We start from the raw sequence: 18,399 nt of genomic DNA on the forward strand, positions 1-18,399 counted from the left end.
ATCAGTAAAAACCTTGCCATTGCTGTGGCTCAAGTGGTAGAGCATTAACTTTGAGCAAAGAAAAGTGAGGGCCAGTGCCAGGGTCCTGAGTTCAAGTCCTAGGATTGGCACACACAAAAAAAGTATCCCATTCCCTTCTAGTCTGATCAGTGTTTGATTCCAGGATTGTGCCATTACTTTTCCAAGAGATAAGGGTCCCTCAGATTTGTCTATGGATTGGTTTTGAACCTTGATCTCAGATCTTAGCCTTCTGAGCAGCTAGCATTACAAATGGAAATTCTGCATTGCAAGCTACCCAGGCTTTGGTAACCATGAATCAACTGAATATATGAGATAGATGGTGGAATCATGCAACATACGGTTTGTTGCTGCCTTTTTTCCCAAGTCTCATCCACATTATAATATGTATCAGTCCTTCATTGCTTTTCATGGTGAAGTATTCTACTTTTTTTTTTAATCTTTCATTAGTTGATAGACTTGGGTTCTTTCTAATGTTTTTCTATTTTGAATAACCAAATGTGTACTTCATTTCTCTTGATCTGCATACCTGGAAATGGAATTGCTGGTCATGTGGTAACTCTGTGTTTCATTTGTAAAGGAATTTCCAAACTTTCAAAGTTATTGCACATTCCTATGAGTATCATACAAGGATTATAGTTTCTCCACATCTTGGTCAACATTTGCATGCCTATCTTACTGCTTTTAAAAATATTTTCCAGGCCAGGCGCTGGTGGCTCATGCCTGTAATCCTAGCTACTCAGGAGGCTCAGATCTAAGGATCACGGTTCAAAGCCAGCACGGACAGGAAAGTCCGTGAGACTCTTATCTCCAATAAACCACCAGAAAACTGGAAGTGGCACTATGGCTCAAGTGGTAGGGCGCTAGCCTTGAGCTGAAGAGCTGGGGACAGCGACCAAGCCCAGAGTTCAAGCCCCACGAACGACAAAAAACAAACAAATAGTTCCACATTTTATGTATATACATAAAATTGGCATATTTAAACTTGCAGTTTGTTTTGTTTTGTCATATATATCATAATCAAGACAGTGGACATATGAACATAATCTATTTCATAAAGGTTTCTTTCTTTTTTGTTTTTGTTTTTTTGTAACACTATGGTTTGAAATCAGAGCCTTGTGATTGCTAGGCAGGTACTCTTTCACCTGAGCCTTATTTTAAGCCCAGAAGTTTTCTTTTACCTGTCTCTCCTTGTCCTCAAGCAAACACCTTACCCACTGCTAACAGCCACTAGAAGCCATAGTGGTCACTTCCCATTTCTTTTTTTTTTTTGTTTGCTTGTTTTTTTGGGTCCGGTCATGGGGCCTGAACTCTGGGCCTGGGCGCTGTCCCTCAGCTCTTTTTTTGTTTTTGTTTGTTTTTTTTTTGTTGTTGTTTTTGGGTCTGGTTGTGGGGCCTGAACTCTGGGCCTGGGCGCTGTCCCTCAGCTCTTCAGCTCAAGGCTAGTGCTCTACCACTTGCCACAGCGCCACTCCCGGCTTTTTTCTTTTTGCTTATGTGGTGCTGAAGAATCGAACCCAGGGCCTCGAGCAAGCAAGGCAAGTGCTCTACCACTGAGCCACCTTCCCAGCCCTGTCCCTCAGCTCTTCAGCTCAAGGCTAGCGCTCTACCACTTGAGCCACAGTGCCACTTCTGGCTTTTTTCTTTTTGCTTATGTGGTGCTGAGGAATCAAACCCAGGGCCTCTGGCATGCAAGGCATGCGCTCTACCACTGAGCCACCTTCCCAGCCCCTAGTCCCTGGACACCAACTACTAATCTACATTTAGTCTGTAAGTGAATTTTTTTTCTCTTTCTCCTTTCCTTTTTCCATTTTGAGATAGAGTTCTTTAAGTATTTTGAATACAGGTCTAATTTTCCAATTTGAAAATTGAATATGAGTATTTTTTGAAGGAATCTGCAACATGCACAATAGATTTTAAAAAAAGATCCTTAGACTTTGTGTTGAGAACTTGAGCTATTTCTTTCTCTTCTCACTTATTCTTGGTTGGTAGTTTAAACTATTGTTACTTACAGTGTCTCTTATTTCATAGTCACTACTATAGTTATGAGAAAATTCTAGAGTTGGAGGCATGGCTCATTTGGTAAAGCACTAACCAGTGAGTGAAGGTGACACCCCCTACTGAGTTTGAGTACTGGTCATGGACCTAAAAAAAGAGAAAATTTTGGTTTCAGAATTGATAATGGCCACAGTTAGCTAGACTGCGTGACTAATTGTTTGGTTCATGTAACAATCCATCCTGAATTCATATCAGCACTTAAAATCCAAAATTTAGCTATATAATATGACCTACTTTACATAAAAATGGATACTTCTAAAAAATTACTGAAGTTCTCCAGTTAAATCATAAATAATTTAAATTATTTAGTTGAACTAAAAAGGAAAAATAATCGTAATATATCCCTCAAGTTATGCAAGTATGTTGGTGAAAGTTAATTTGTGAGATCTTTGCTTTCTAACATTGTTTCATGTTTGAACTAAAATTTTAATCCAAAATTATGTGAATGATTTAAAAATTAGAAATTTCTTTATATGAGGCAAATAAGGGCAATATATTGACTAGTGGTTTGAGTTAATAAAATGAATGGAAGGTGAAAGACCCGGCCATGTACCCTAATTGATAACATGTTGACATATTAGGGCTGGGCTTGGTAGTTTATAGGTGAGTGGGTGTACTCCTAGGCTACATAGCAAGAATATGGGGTGAGTTTGAGGCCAGCCTTTGCTACATAACAAGAATTTGTCTAAAAACAAAGCAAACTCATATTAAATGAGCTAAGATGGACAGCCAATGCCTAAATACACAGCGATATTCTTAAAAATGTATCACCATGTGATAAGAAGAGAAATACTTGGACAGCAGAAATTATTTTTCCTGTTTAACATTAAATATATATGTACTTATATATCTACATTAATATGTAGATATATAAAGTACATCTAGAAATAGCTCCACAGCAAAAAAGAAAGTGCTAATTTAGCCAATTGTAAGATGTATGTTTCCAGTTATTTCTAGTCTATAGACCATAGTCTTGAGAACTTTGGGGAACGAATTCTTTTTTTTTTTTTTTTTTTTTACCATTGTCAAGAAGCTTGAACAAGACAGGACACACTAGGGAAAAAGTGACAATAATTGGTTTTCTAGTTAAGGCTGGAATGAAATATTTCATGTATCTAAGCATCAAATACTCTGGTATTGTGAAGGTTGATGAGTTTTAAAGTTACATGCCTATAGGGAGTGATAATATATATCATACATAGTCAAGTATATGTTTTATAAAAAGGTAATATGATACAAAAGCACATAGTTTTTCTAATGATCACATATATACATTATAATATATAATAAAACATAAATATAATAGGTAATAAAAGCTGGAAATACTTTGCTATAGCATTTACATATTTCCTGAACATTTTTCTTGAGTAGGAGAAAAACTAAATGTTTTTAGAAAAGATTGTTAATTCATGTCATTAAGTGTATACATATTTTAATATGAAAAGTTGTTGGTTTTCTGTTCTTACTATTGCAGGAAGCTTATGTACCTCATATCTTACCCAAAGTTACCAACTGCCAGTTCTTGATACAATGTTTGTAAGAAAGAAACACAGAGGCAAAGATTGTGGGCTTCTTATGCTGGAGGATTTTGTTGATTCCTTTACAGATGATGCACTTGGATTGCGCTATCCATTGTCTTCTCTAATGTACACAGGTAAGTGGACTAGGTTGTCTCTTCTCTGTTGATTGTTTCCTTTGCTGTGTAGAAATAATTATATATATATATATATATACATTAATATAAAAAAGTGTATATATATATATACACTTTTTTATATTAATGTTCAACTTTTCATTTGAAATGTTACAGGATTTTTTGTTGTTGTTGTTGGTTGTGGGGCCTGAACTCTGGGCCTGGTCACTGTCCCTTAGCTCTTCAGCTCAAGGCTAGCACTCTACCACTTGAGCTATACCACCACTTCCAGCTTTTTCTGCTTATGTGGTGCTGAGGAATTGAACCCAGGGCCTCATGCATACAAGGCAAACACTCTACCACTGAGCCATCTTCCCAGCCCTGTTACAGGATTTTTGTTCATAAATGAGACTACTGTTGTGTACTTTCTTAAGTTCTGTTAGTGGCATTTTGGTATTAAGATTACACTACTTCTATTAAGTCAGTTGGGCAGGTTACCTTATATCTTCTCTTTTACATAACTGTTGATATTTGAGATTTCTAGAAAATTTTAAATGTGTTTTTTAGCTTCCAAGCAGTATGTTGAAAAGTATCCAGGAGACCATGAACTCCTTTGGGAAGTTGAAGGTGTTGGACACTGGTACCAGCGAATACCAGTCACCAGAGCATTACAGAGAGAGACTCTTAAAATGACAGGTAACTATGTTTGAACATACTCTAGTTCAAAAAGCAGCATCTAATAATAATGGTGTCTTTTTTTTTTTTTTTTTTTTTTTTTGGTGCCAATCCTGAGATGCTACCCTGAGATTTTTTTTTTTTTTCTTCAAGGCTGGCTAGGTCTTACCATCTGAGCCACAATTCCACTTCCCAGTTTTCAGTAGTTTATTGGAGATAAGAGTCTTACAGACTTTTTTGCCTGAGCTGGTTTTGAGCCACAATTCCCAGATCTCAACCTCCGAGTAGATAGGATTACAGGCTGAGCCACCAACCCTTAGCTTGTCTTCTTTATTTTTGAAGGGCCTAGTACTGGAATTTGACAGGCTCTCTACGAGGTAGTGTATCTTCCTAATAACAGACTCTAATTCCAAGTTTGAATTTTCTTTTGTAACAGCCCAGTAGGAATTGGAACAAAAAATAAAGAACACTAAAATGGTATACAATAGGGTTCTGCAGACTAGAGATAACCCTAATCTCTAACATGTCTCTCCAGCTTCACTAAATACTGAAGAAATCTATTTAATACCATTTATAATGGCAAATATTTATGATAATATATTGTGAAGTGACATCCCACACCAAGATTTTTCAGTCCTTTATGTCTAGGCTACTTTTCAGAATGTTAACAAAAACCAGTACAAACAGTGTTACAATGAAAACAAGTATGGATTGGTTTATAATTCAAAATTTTTCCACACACAGCAGTTTTGCAACATGAAGCCAAGAGAGCTCTGTCCGGGGAATGTGGTGTTGCAGCAGATCCAGAATATGAACCGGGTGCTGAAGACAGTCAGTCTAGTGAGATGCAGCTAACTGTAGGTACACTATATGTTCGTTGTAAGAAATAATGTTTCTATCTCTTTAAAGTAGATTTAGCTCATATTTAAATTTTAAGTGTTACAGTTCATCAGCCAGCTTAGGTAATTTCAACTGAGAAGAGTTTTTTTTGAAGGCAGAGATGTTGTTTTTGCAGTTGATTTCCAAGGACTTAATGTTCTTTGAAAAATAATTCTAATGGTATGCATAGCATTACAAGGAATTAAAGATGGCTGAAAGTATACATAAAATAGCATAGAAGAAAATAAAAATATGTAATCTTGCTACTCAGTTACAGCCAGTATTGAAATTTTTGTATATTCACTTAGTATGTATTATAAAATATGTATCTATATACATTTCTTTTGTATTTATACTGTTATACTGCTTGTAGCTCCTTTTTCTCTTTTGGCATTATTGTAAGCATGATTGTAAGCATTAATGTAGCAGCACATTATTACATATAAACACCATCATTTATTTTCTTGATGTTAGACACTGAAGTTACTGACTTTTTTTTTTTTTTGTCAGTCTTGAGGCTTGAACTCAGGGTCTCGGTGCTGTTCCTAAGCCTCTTTGTGCTGCAGGCCAGGGCTCTACCACTTGAGCCACAGCCCCACTTCCAGCCTTTTGTGAGTAGTTGACTGGAGATAAGAGTCTCACAGAGTTTCTGTCCTGGGCTGGCTTTGAGCAGTGGTCCTCAGATCTCAGTCTCCTGAGTAGCTAGGATTACAGGCGCGAACCACTAGACCTGGCTAAGTTATTGAAGTTTTAAGAGCAAACACATTTATATGTGAGTCTTTGTACATACATAGTTATTTCCCTGACATAGAAATTTCTAGAATTTGTATCAGGTTAAAGATTATAAGGGTTTTATAGGAAGTTTCAGACTGCTGGGTCTTTGTAGGATGAATATACTTTGCAAATGTTGGATGTCCTACAAGTAAAAGGACAGGTCTCAATTGCTAATATCACAGGACTTGCCAGATCTAGTCCAGAATTCATATTTTGTGGTACTTAACATTACATAAACTATGACTCTATTAGGATTCCACAAGTCTGTTTTTTATATAGTTTAGTTGATGGCATCTATTATAGTTGCATTTTATTTATTCATGTAATTTATTTACTTATTTTTGTGCCAGTACTGTTCTTGAACTAAGGGTATGAGCACCATTCCTTAGCTTTTATGCTCAAGGCTGGTACTTGACCACTTTGAGCCACAACTCCATATCAGACTGTTTTGTTCGCTAATTAAAGACGAGAGTCTTCTCATACCAGGGCTAGCTTTGAGCCTCAAATCCTTAGATCTCAGCCTCTTGTGTAACTAGGATTACAAACATGAGCCACCGGTACCCTGCTTGCAATTGTATTTTTTTTACATGCATATCAGAGTATATTCTTAGTGAGTATTGAAAAAAAAAGTCTTATATACATGCATAAAAAATTATACATGCAAAATTAGCCCTTCATTTTAGAATTTTTTTTAATTTTTGTTGGTCGTGGGGCTTAAACTCTAGGCCTAGGCGCTGTCCCTTAGCTCTTCAGCTCAAGGCTAGTGCTCTACCACTTGAGCCACAGCACCACTTCACTTTTCTGAGTGGTTTATTGGAGATAAGCGTCCAGTGGCCTTTCCTGTCCTGCTGGCTTTGAACCATGATCCTCAGATCTCAGCCTCCTGAGTAGCTAGAATTTCAGGCGTTGAAAGGATCTATCTGTTATATCCATCCCAGGGGACCACGCAGAAGCGGGCAGGCATAGGAGAAAGATTATTACAAGATTTATTAGAGGAGCCATATTTGCCCTGAAGAGAAAGTGCTTGGCAGCTTCCACTATCTAGGTAGCAGCAGGGTCTGGAGGTAGGGGTGAGGTAGATGGGCGCCCAGGTGAGTCTGGGTGGAGAGAGGGAGGGGCCAGCTGTATAGCAGGAACTCTAGGGCAGGGAGGAACTCAGGTCTAGGTGGAGCTGAGGATCAAAGGTGGGCATAATGCTTACATTCCCCACTCTGTTGTTTAATAAAGATAGGGGGTACCAGGCCAGGGAGTATGGGCGGAGATCATCTGGAGCTACTTACTGCTGTAAAGGGGCGAAGTAGTTAAGAGGTCTCTGCTTCGTTGCTTGGCCGGGTACCATCTGCTTGGCAATGGTTGGTAGAGGTCCTCCTTTTTCTGTGACAATAGTTATCTAAATACAAGACCCAGTTAATAAAAGGCAAAAATTGTTGTTAGTACCCCAAGAGAGGAATATGCCTTTTCTGTCTTGTATTGGAGACATAGCATGGTACCTGACTCCTGGCATATTGGAGGAGGGGGAGTAAGACTTTTCCTGCTTTAGGTTCACAGTAATCTTAGGAGGAGGTGGCAGAGATATTTAAAGATGCCAGAGCCAATGGGTGTCATGGGCTCTTTTGGCTACTTCCTGCTGGCCTGGGAGCATTAGAGAATCCCTAGAGCTGGATTTTTTAGGGTCTAGGTCTGTGTTGGCAAAGCATGGCAGTAGAAGTAATGTCTCTGGTTGCCTGAAGGAACAGGATGGCTTGACGTGTTCCCAGGTGGTATCCTGGGCTGGGGGATGTTATCCTATTGAAAGAGACTTTTGGAAAGATCAGACAAAAAAGCTGACAAGGCAACAAGATCAGTTAGTATGAATGACATAGGAGAACACACATTAGCCATGGGCCAGAAATGTTCCATTTGGAGTATAAGCCCAATTGCAGCCCATTACAGGGAAGGAGGAATAATGACTTAGGGCAAGGAAAGCAGGAAGTGGGTGTCTAGGGTCTTTTGGGTGAATGGGTAGGGGAAAGCATAATGGACTGGTTGGGAATACCAGTCAGAGGCTACTATAAATACAAACAGCAGGTAACAAAGGTAAGACTGTTAACTTTCTGTGCAGTTAGAAGGTAGACAGGTAGGGCTGGGAAGGTGGCTCAGTGATAGAGCGCTTGCCTTGCATGCCTGAGGCCCTGGGTTCGATTCCTCAGCACCACATAAGCAAAAAAGAAAAAAGCTGGGAGTGGCGCTGTGGCTCAAGTGGTAAGAGTGCTAGCCTTGAGCTGAAGAGCTGAGGGACAGCGCCCAGGCCCAGAGTTCAGGCCCCACAACCGGACCCAAAAAAAAAAAAAAAAAAAAGAAGGTAGACAGGTTTGGACATTAGGTGGGCAAACATCTATTTCTCTTGATCTCTCGGCTCTGATTAATTTTGAAAAGGCGAGTGTAAAGTGACTCCATTTAGGATGTCATCTCCTCTTACTCCTCTCCATGGTTTTCCATTGTCAGGACTGACTGACTGACTTTGTCCTGGCAGGTGTCTCAGCATCCATTGCTGAGATAGCTTGTCCCACTTGGCATATACCAGGTTTGGACTCAATGCCTGGGCACTGTCCCTGAGCACTTCTGCTCAAGGCTAATGCTTTACCACTTAGAGTCACAATGCCATTTTCAGCCTTCAGCTGGATACTTAGAGGTGAGTTTTGAACCATGCCTCCAGCCTGGCTCTGTGCAGCTCGGAGATGGAGTTTTACAGGATTCTTTGTGCCCGGGATGGCTTTGAACTGTGACAAAAGGAGTCTTTGTGTCACAAAAGCCCTTTTAATTTCCAATTAAAGCAACAAGGAGATCAATGAGATAGAGGTTACCTGTAACTTGTTAACAATTGACTAACAATTGCTTGCCAGAGGGTTTTTTGTTTTTTTTTTACTAGAACTCAGTAGATGTTTTTAAACTACAACTGATTGGCACTCTAAGTACGGCCCATTGCCTCTGGGCAGCCTGTTTAAAGTGGTTTATATCTTGGGCTACAGCAGGGTAGCCTGTTTAACACTCTGGTTTATAAAAGCATTTTTCTGGCTGGCTGAGGAACCTGATTTAGGCAGATCTCAATAGGGACATAATCTCAGGTCTACAAACTTTTTTACTTAACAGATGAATTTATTAAACAATCATTCTAGTAATCCTAATTTATATTTTTGGACTGTAAAAAAACCTTTAAGACAATTTTAATTTTAAACTTTGTCTGGGAGGCCAGCCACTCCCCACAACTTCCCAAATTTTCACAAAGGGGACATAATTTTTAATCCCTTTTTAAAAAGTCACATTAATCATATTAATTTGCATTTAAATGCTTCATTGAAACACTGGGCTACACCCATTACCTCTTGGCAGAAAGTTTAAACTGGCCACATTTTTCAGCAGTCTCAGTTACTGTTAGGAAATTAGCAGTTTTTCTTAAAGTACTAGCACTGTAATATCTCTTTTCCTTTAGAAATATATCCAATTGTAAAATAGCATAGAAGTCAACTTACATCCTTTGCTCATACCTCCCTTATGGTCTAACTTGTGGGGATTACCATTACAGGAACAAATATCTAGAAGGCACTTTTTTGTTGGTCATGGGGCTTGAACTTGGCCTGAGCACTGTCCCTGAGCTGTTTAGTTCAAGACGAGGGCTCTACCACTTGAACCATAGCACCACTTCCGGTTTTTTGGTCCATAATTGGAGATAAGAGTCTCATGGACTTTCCTGCCTAGGCTAGCTTTGAACGATGATCCTCAGATCTCAGCCTCCTAAGTAGCTAGGATTACAGGCATGAGCCACTAGTGCCCAGCCCAAGGCAATTTTTTAAAATCATACTATCTGTCAGATTTACTCTCTTGTTTAGGTTCTACAAGTAGGTTTGTAAGAAATTATATTTACACCTAGTGTTCGAACATATTTATGGGACATAGTGTGACATTTTAGTGTGTATATTGAATGTATACAATATGTAATGATGAGTTCATAGTAACAGGCATATCTCAAACATTTGTCATTTCTTTATGTTGGGAACATTTGGATTCTCATCATCAGTTTTAGTTTTAAAAACATTCTGAATGCAGTCTATGAGCCTATCACACCCAGGTTTTTAGTATGTGATGAGTGTGTGGATGGTGGTATAGTGGAATAGGTATAGACAGTCATATAAAACTATAGTTCTTACATGATTGGGAAATCTAACTGATCCACTGGTGAAACAAGTAAATAAATATACTACTCCATAATAATTGGTGTAAATCAATGATTCTAGCAAATGATGGGAGGTACTTGGCTGAGGGGGTAGTCTTAAAGGGTGGATGGGAGTTCTGAGATAAGGGTTGTTAGAGCATTTCAGAAGATAGCATATTAAAAAAAACCAACCAACCAGCAGCTGTTAAAAAAAGGACACATATAATACAAAAGTAAGTCCTACAGAGTTATTGAAATTATTGAAGAGCTTGTAAGCTTGTGTTGTGTGCAGTGGTAAACTAAAGTGATTTTTCTTTTCAAATTTTTGAGTGAAGTAGCAGCACAGTTTGTATTTTGGAAGCATCATTCTATCATCAGGGTAGAAGGGATTAGACAGTGATAACCAGACCAGGGAGCAGATATTACAGTAGTTCAGGTTAAAGATACTAAAGCCATGAACTAAAGCAATTGCAGTAGATAGAACAACTCTTGAGTTAAAATTGGTAGCTTTATGATTTATTCAATGAGGGATAGGAAAAATTTGTTTCTGCCTCATAGGCCTCATAGTGACTGACTGTTACTGCAACTAACCTTGATAGGAAGTAGTGTTGGAGAAAGATAAGGTTCATTTTGTGATGGGTTGAATGTGAAATCAAATGGACTCATCCACTGGGAGATACTGCTTTGCAAATCAGGATTTGAATTAAGGGGTTTTAGATGTTGACATTAAAGTAGTACATAAAAAGGTAAGGAGAGCAGATGGCTGAGGATTGAAACTCCAGTGTAAGCCTGTAACTTTTTTGAAAGATGCTTATATAAATTCTTAGGCTCAAGATAACTGAGACTTCAAATAATCTCTTCATGAATAGTGCTATTTGAAAAAGTTTATTTTTCCTTTGAAACTATGAGTTAAACCCACAGTCAGGGTAAAATAGTTTAAAATATTGGGTATTAATTTATATCTTTGTTTTAGATTGATTCTCTAAAAGATGCCTTTGCAAGCACTTCTGAAGGTAAGAAATTGAGCTGATCTCAGTAAGTTTTTGTGATACTTAGGTGTATGTGTGTGCATGAGTGAGACGTAGAATAAGTGAAGACTTAGCCAGTTCTCACATCTGACCTGTGTTCAAATGCCACTGCTCCTGGTTTTATTGTGTGTGAACATTTAAGGATGCAGGTGCCTTCATCTTTTTTTTGTTCCTTATCTGTGAAATAGGGATGGTCATGTCCTAATTATTTCCCTAAATCATTGAGAATGGGGAAACACTTGGGAAAGTTCAGGGGCAGTAGAGATCATGAGGACTAGTACATTTTGACTAATTTATTTTAAAATTTAGGAAAAAACACTGACATTGTTTTATTAGCCTGATGTGAGGGCAAAAGCACCTCTGAAGGGGGAAATGTGTAAACTAGCATAGTTTTTGATTTCTGTATATTTTGGTAGGTAATCCTTTCAGTACATAATTGAAGTGCTATTTTGCTATTTTCTTCCTCAGGCCATGATAAAACACCTGTTTCTACTCGTACTAGAAGTGGTCATCTAAAGCGGCCAAAGATAGGAAAGCGGTTTCAAGATACTGAATTTAGTAGTTCTCAAGGTGAAGATGAGAAAACTGTCCAGACTTTACCTACAGCTTCAATAAACAAGTAAACAATTGTTTATATTGCTTCCAATCTCTCATTTATTCTTACTTTCATACTATTAGTATTGTAATAAGGATAGCAACTATTTGGTTGTTTGTATAGCAAATACCCTTCTTTAGGAGTTTGTATTATTTAGGCTTCCCTGTACTAGGTGTTACATAGAAAGTGTTGCAAGGAGCATTGCTAGTGAGACATGACATAGATACACTCTTGAATCTTTCATGTGTGAAAATCCAGGGAACATTCTTGACATTGAGTCATTATTGTCAACCATAAATAATGTAGACAGTTCTTTCAGAAACTGGCAGTCAGCTGAATCAACAGAAGTCATAGGTCAAAACTTTAGTCTGTCTTCTTTTGAATCTTAAGAAAACAAGATTTTAAATTTTATAATAAAATTAGATTTTTCCCAGTATTTGTAATAACTGGGTGTTTTTTGTTTGTACTATACATACATACATACATACATACATACGTGTGTGTGTGTGTGTGTGTGTGGTGTTGGTATCCATAGTTATGGCAAAAGCTGTTAATTGAGATTGTTCCAGGCAAAATGAAGTTTAATTTTCTTCCAGAAGAATAAGATCCAATAGATATGAATAGATAAAAAGACAGGTTTAGTTTAACTGATTTAGAAAATGGTGATGTTATTGACCTAAGAACATGGTTTGAAAGAGAATGAAAAGGATGGATAAAAGGTTGCTTTTGGATCCACAAAACACTAAAGTTGACTCAGTGACCCTTGCTCCTTCAGAATGTTGCTTTATTAGGAAAATATTCCAAGGGGCTAAGATAGGAGTTTGACAAATTTAAGGCCAGTCTGGACTACATGGCGAGTTCCAGGCTAGCCCGGGAAAATGCTGTGAGTCTGTGATTCAAAAATAAAGAATAGAGCTGGTGTGGATATAGCTTAGGGTAAAGTGCTTGTCTAACATAATCAAGGTCCTGGCTTCAATACCAGTTAAAAGAAAGAAAAGAAAAAGAAATGATTCCTCAATTTTTCTGTGTGTTTGTCAGTTGTGGGGTTTCAATTCAGAGCCTGGGCATTGTCCCTGAGCCTATTTGTGCTCAAGGTTAGTACTCTACCACTTGAACCACAGCACCACTTCCATTTTTTGAGTGGTTAATTGGAGAAAAGAGTCTCACAGGGACTTTTCTGCCTGGGCTGTTCTCAAACTGCGATCCTCAAATCTCAGCCTTCTGAGTAGCTAGATGACAGGTGTGAGCCACCGGCACCTGGCTAATTCCTGAAATTTTATATAGAACAACTAAAAATAGTATTCTTGTTTTGTAGATTGGAGTCTACTGCACACACTTCAGAGAGCTCAGAAGAATTCCTGGAAGAACCTGAGCAGCGAGTGACAGAATTTGATGACGAAATCAGTGACAAAGATGCACGGCCTGCACTAGAAAACCAAACAGGCCTGGAGAAACAAGATGGTGTGAAGGTATGAGTCATTTACTAAATAAATTGAGTAGAAGTACAATAAAATTTAACTTTATCGATCATACATTGTTTGAAAAAATATAAACATAAATTGTCACTAGTGTTAAAAAATACATTATGCCAGGTCCTAATGGCTCATGCCTGCAATCCTAGCTGTTTCAGAGGTCAAGACCTAAAGGATCTTGGTTCAAAGCTACCCTGGCAGAAAACTCTCCAAGATCCCATTTCCAGTGAGTAAAATGCTAGACTCAAGTGGTAAAGTGTCAGCCATAAGCAAGAAAGCCAAGCAAGAGCACAAGCCCTAGTACTTAAAAAAAAAAAAAAAAAAAAAAGCAATAGAACACCTCTCTAGTATGTACTAGTATAGGGCCCTGGATTCTATCCCAGTATTGGGGTGGGAAAAAAAGCATATATAAATCAAGTCACTCAAACACTAGAGTAGGGGTTACTCTATTTCAAGTGAATTTGTAGAAGTTAGAATTATGTTAATATAAATGGGGATATTTAAGAAGCAAGATCTCCCACTGTATTTAAATTATAAATTGAAACATGATATTAAACACTTGTAGGTACACAAATAGTGTGACTTTATAGAACCAGTTAGAATGTCTTCAGGTCCAGCAAGTTCTCATTCTAGTGCCGATTTTGGTTAAGAAGATAGGAATTAGTCATACAGGGCACTGGTTGTCATGCTTGTAATCCTAGCTACTCAGGAGGCTGAGATCTGAAGATTGCAGTTTGAAGCTAGCCAGGAAGAGACTATTTCCAGTTAACCACTTGAAAACTGGAAGTGGTGCTGTGGCTCAAAGTAGTAGAGTGGTAGCCTTGTGCAAAAAAGCTTAGGGATAGTGCCCAGGCCTGAGTTCAAGCCCCCGTAACATACAAAAAAAAATTTTTTTAACCACAATCTACTTTAGAAATTTCTGTAAAAATAACTACAATCAGCCAGGCACTGATGGCTGATACCTGTAAGTCTAGCAACGCAGGAGGCTAAGATACAAGAATTGTGAATCAAAGCCAGAGCAAGCCGGGTGCTAGTGGCTCACATCTGTAATCCTAACTACTCAGGAGGCTGAAGGTTCTGAGGATCACAGTTAGAAGGTATCTGGGCAGGAAAAGTCCAGTGAGACTCTTATCTCCAATTAACTACCAGGAAACCAGAAATGGAGCTGTGGTTCAAAATGATAGAGTGCTAGCTTTCAGCAAAATAACTCAGGGACAATGTCTAGGTCCCAAGTTCAAGCCTCATAACTGACCAAAAAACCCAATAAAACAAAAAAAGCCATCCCAGACATGAAAGTCTGTGGCTCTTACCTCCAATTAATCACCAAAAGCTGGAACTATAGCTGTGGCTCAAGTGGTAGAGTGGTAGCCTTGAGCACAAAAGCTCAGGGACAGAGCTCAGGCCCTGAGCTCAAGCCCCAGGATCAGCAAAATCAATCATATAAAAAAACAAAAGCAAATAGACCCTTTGTAACTAAGTAAACTATTCATCTGGCTTGATTTTCTGTTTTCCACCTCTACAAGAAGTGAATGACTAGATTACCAATTTTATTTTCCTAAGTCATTCTAATAATTAGCTTCTGCTTCTCCTACTTAATGAAATTATATTTAAACTTGACATTTTTCTTCTGGTCAAAAATTGGTTTGCAAAGGCATATAAAAGCAGGATTTACATTCATGCAAATGTTTATGGAAATAACTTATCTCTCAGGTTTTTTCTTCCTTAAACACTAGAATACATTGTAGTATACTTCAATATACTATTCATTCTGAAATTTCTTTCACTCATCTAAGTAAAACAATGAGCACATGGCCTTGTAGGACAAGTGACAACTTATTCCAGTGACTTCCTTTACTTGAGTTAACTATTCTTCACAAGTTCTTTAATCCTCTGGCTTTATAGCACTTCTTTTTTTCTTTAAAAACCATTGAAGTTGGTATATGCATACATCTTTCTATATGTAACTTTTTTCCATTCTTCTCTTTACTGTGGATATGATAGGAGACTCAGTTATTGACTACCTGATCTTTGATTCATACTGTGTTTTTTAAAATTCAGGCACTGGTGGTTCATACCTGCAGTTTTAGCTACCTGGGAAACTGATTTGAAGGATGGCAGTTCAAGGCCAGCCCATCTCCATCTCCAGTTAACGAGCAAAAAGCCAAAGAGAGCGAGAGAGATAAAAAAATGCTTCTAAATTAATAAATTGTACATGTATAGGAATGATCAATAACTCTAGATTTTTAATACTGATCTATACTCCTTTGCTTACTAAATGTTTCTGTCTTTTTTAAATGTCAGTATTACGGCTTGAACTCAATATTTTTTTTTTGGTCAGTTGTGGGGCTTTAACCCTGGATCTGGGCACTTTCCCTCAACTTTTCAGCTCAAGGCTAGTGCTCTACCACTTGAACCACAGCACCACTTCCAGCTTTTTCTATTTATGTGGTGCTGAGGAATTGAACCCAGGGCCTATGCATGTGAGGCAAGCACTCAACCTCTGAGCCACCTTCCCAGCCCGACTCAAATCTATTTTTAAAAAATTACTTATGTATTGAACCTGTTTTCCTATTACATTTATTGGTTCCCAATTCTAAAAGCTGGAGGACTGACATTTTCTCTTTTATTGCTTTTCATTTTTAGTTACCACAATTGTATGTTTTTGCTGTATCTTTCTCATTTTCTTCCTTTTAAAATTATCTGAGTGTGGTTGGTCCTTTTATGAATTTACTGTATTTATCTTCTGTGTGCATGTGTACTATGACAGATAGCATATATATTATATGTTAATTATATGTTAACTATATTAATATTACACATATTAATTACAACATATATTAATATATAATCATTACAATAATTATATCAATTATATATTAACTATATAGTATGTAATTAATTATATGCTATTAACTATATATTATTAACTATATATTAATAATAGACAATTATTACAAATTTCTATAATTATAGAAAAAAAATTTTTTTGGGTCCAGTCCTGGGGCCTGAACTCTGGGCCTGGGCGCTGTCCCTCAGCTCTTCAGCTTAAGGCTAGCGCTCTACCACTTGAGCCACAGCACACTTCCGGCTTTTTTTCTTTTTGTTTATGTGGTGCTGAGGAATGAACCCAGGGCTTCATGCATGCAAGGCAAGCGCTCTACCACTGAGCCACCTTCCCAGCCCAGAAAATGTATTTTTGAAACAGGGTCTTTATAGCCCAGGCTGGCCTCAGACCTAAAATCTTCCTGCCTTAGCTTCCTGCATATTAGGATCATAGGCACACATGATGTCTGGCCTGAGAAACTTATACTATAAAAAATTTAGTATATAAATACACGAATCTCTGATTTCACTATTCTTTCCTTTTTTTTTTTTTTTTTTGGCCAGTCATGGGGCTTGAACTCAGGGCCTGGGCACTGGCCCTGAGCTTCTTTTGCTCAGGGCTAGCATTCTACCACTTGAGCCACAGTGCCACTTCTGGCTTTTTCTGTTTATGCGATACTGAGGAATCGAACCTGGGGCTTCATGCATGCTAGGCAAGCACTCTACCACTTAGCCACATTCCCAGCCTTGATTTCACTATTTCTTTTGGAAAATTTCATATGCGTTCAGAGATCCATTCAAACATGTTTTTGAACACTAGACTACATCAGTTTTCAAATTTTTAAAACAGTGATAAGAGTGGAGAGTATAACAGTGGAGAGTATCAAACTGTCATTCGATTCATTAGTAGTTGACATTAAATAGAAGTAATATGGTGGAAAGAGCTAGATGTTCAGAAATGGCCCTGTACTGACAGTTAGCTGGCTGAGATAGGGGTTCTTTCTTTCCAGCTTCCCACAACACTGATAGTACTTCCTCCCTCTAGCATAGTAAACTTTCATTTCCCAAAGCCTTAAAGATTCCAGTTGCTCAACAGCTCGTGTTTCCTGAATAAGAGCTGGCATCAAGTCAAGACTCCCTCTGGTACCTTTTTACTTAAAATGTTCTCTCCATGATTGCCCTTTAAAAGGAAGAGCAAAAAGGGGAAGCATCTTTTCACTGAATATGACACATAGTGAGCAACCAGAGCACCCTGGAAAGAGACCTATCTTATATAATAAGGAAGCTGGCCTGTAGTTATGTCATGAATTTTTCCTCCTGGTGTAGGACCCTGATTTAGAGCCTATGAATGGTGAGATAGTGGATGATAATCTTAAGACATCACTTACAACTGAAGAGGAAGACTCTACTAGTGAAGGTGTAGAAGAAGAAGTAAAAGTACAGTCTTTTCATTCTGGTGAAGATGCTACAAATCTTGTTCCATTAGTAGCAGAATCTTCAAAGCCTGCTGAGCCTGCTGCACTGGATAAGGTAAGGCTGGAATAAACTCATTTTTTTATACTTAAAAAGTATGTAAATTTCAATGCCATTTGTAGGTAACAGGTGTAGTCTATATATTTTCCTCCATCTTAACATGTACAGTTCTTCAGGAAAATTAACTTTTATGAAGAAAATATAATCAGTAACATTCTACATATCTTTGTAACCTTAATCATATCTGTCCAGGGAATTCAGTCTACTTTATGATAATGAATTTAATTTTTCCTTTAGACTTAAGAAATACTTGCTGGGCACCAGTGGCTCATACCTGTAATCCTAGCTACTCAGGAGGCTAAGATCTGAGAATCACGGTTCAAAGCAAGCTGGGGCAGGAAAGTCTCTTAAGACTTTTTTTTTTTTTAATCCGTTGTGGGGCTTGAACTCTGGGCCTGGGCATTGTCCTTCAGCTCTTCAGCTCAAGGCTAGCGCTCTACCACTGAGCCACAACCTCACTTCCTGTTTTCTGGTGGTTTACTGGAGATGAGTTTCACGGACTTTCCTGCCCAAGCTGGCTTTGAATCGTGATCCTCAGATCTTAGCCTCCTAAGTAGCTAGGATTAGCCACCAACACCCGGCTCTATGAGACTCTTATCTCCAATAAACCACCAGAAAACTAGAAGTGGTGCTATGGCTCAAAGTGGTAGAGTACTTGCCTTGAACTAAAGAGCTGAGAGACAGTACCCAGAGTTCAAGCCCCACAACCAACAACAACAACA

At 38.2% G+C, this 18,399-nt stretch overlaps 1 protein-coding gene across 3 annotated transcripts in view; it reads left to right on the top strand.

The window, feature by feature from the left end:
* The window catches only part of LOC138834393 (soluble lamin-associated protein of 75 kDa-like), a 51,565-nt gene that overhangs the window by 27,733 nt on the left and 5,433 nt on the right, over positions 1 to 18,399 (top strand). For all 3 annotated transcript variants that reach the window (XM_070033029.1, XM_070033028.1, XM_070033030.1), the window contains exons 6-12: positions 3,551 to 3,730; positions 4,277 to 4,405; positions 5,129 to 5,241; positions 11,200 to 11,239; positions 11,723 to 11,873; positions 13,165 to 13,318; positions 17,471 to 17,674. In XM_070033029.1, the coding sequence (XP_069889130.1) occupies positions 3,551 to 3,730; positions 4,277 to 4,405; positions 5,129 to 5,241; positions 11,200 to 11,239; positions 11,723 to 11,873; positions 13,165 to 13,318; positions 17,471 to 17,674 (971 nt within the window). The remainder of the gene's footprint in view (positions 1 to 3,550; positions 3,731 to 4,276; positions 4,406 to 5,128; positions 5,242 to 11,199; positions 11,240 to 11,722; positions 11,874 to 13,164; positions 13,319 to 17,470; positions 17,675 to 18,399) is intronic.

Source organism: Dipodomys merriami, unplaced genomic scaffold (assembly GCF_024711535.1).
Source record: "Dipodomys merriami isolate MVZ:Mamm:240054 unplaced genomic scaffold, mDipMer1.0.p SCAF_213, whole genome shotgun sequence".
NCBI lineage: Eukaryota > Metazoa > Chordata > Mammalia > Rodentia > Heteromyidae > Dipodomys > Dipodomys merriami.